Source organism: Egretta garzetta, unplaced genomic scaffold, assembly GCF_000687185.1.
Source record: "Egretta garzetta isolate BGI_Z169 unplaced genomic scaffold, ASM68718v1 scaffold101, whole genome shotgun sequence".
Classification (NCBI taxonomy): Eukaryota; Metazoa; Chordata; class Aves; order Pelecaniformes; family Ardeidae; genus Egretta; species Egretta garzetta.
The window spans coordinates 560,507-561,389 of NW_009258666.1; the positions used below are offsets into that span (position 1 = coordinate 560,507).

Below are 883 nucleotides of genomic sequence, written 5' to 3' on the forward strand. Positions count from 1 at the left end.
CCTACACTGGGATACAGGTTGTGGTGCCAGGACAGCGCTGACAACCTGGAAGTGAAGGTGGTTGGAGATGAGGGTGCTCAGGAATGCAAGTAGAGTCCAGGACAAGATGGGGGCCCGGGGCTCAGGCCAGCTTCAGGAACTCCTGCAGGGTGTTTTGCTCCACCGCTTCCACAAAGAGCTCGTAATCCTGCAGGGAAAAGCCACATGGTTGCTCACAAGGCAAGAGTGAGCCGCACGCTCCCGCTGGCCAGGCAGCGTGGGGTCCCCTGAGCACACAGCACAAACTGGTTCACAACACGGCTGACAGTCACACGGAGGATGACAGGGTGAAGCTGGGACAGCCCCACTGCCCACAGTCACCCAGAGTCCCCCTGCCTGGGTTCCATTTTTCACAAGCCACTGTGCTCCAAATGCCCCTTAACCCTAGCAGCACCTCGTCCGTACACATCACAAGAAATGCCTTTTGAAAGGCACCTCAACACTATTTGTAGCAAAACCAAGGGGATGGAATTATTGCCCACCACCCAACCTCCACGGTGCTTATCCCCAGCGCAGAGCATGAGCCTTACCCCACAGTAGTGGTCTCCGTTGACAATCTGGGGTGGGATGGCTTTGGGGTTGCCTGCCTTCGCCCTCATCTCCTCCCGGAGAGCGTTGTCCTGGGAGATATCCACCAGCTCATACTTGATGTTTTTCCCATCGAGGATTCTGGTTACTTCGCTCTGTTGGGATTTGATCTGGAAGCCCGGTGGGAGAGGCAGGTTATGGGGAGCTGGAGAGGAGCCCGAAGGGCAGGCACATGCCCCAGCGTGCCAGCCGCACTCAGCAAAGCGCTCGTGGGGTGACCGCTCCTTACCTGGCCACGGGGCCCGGCCGAGCCGGG

General features: G+C 58.6%; 1 protein-coding gene across 1 annotated transcript; it reads right to left on the minus strand.

The window, feature by feature from the left end:
* SH3BGRL3 (SH3 domain binding glutamate rich protein like 3) lies at nt 1-872 on the minus strand (the record flags this gene model as incomplete). The annotated part of the gene is made up of 2 exons (XM_035904005.1): nt 1-187; nt 570-872. Coding segments are annotated over 2 exons (369 nt in total), but the record flags the coding sequence as incomplete, so codon positions are not given.
* Between the last annotated feature and the right edge of the window lie 11 nt (nt 873-883).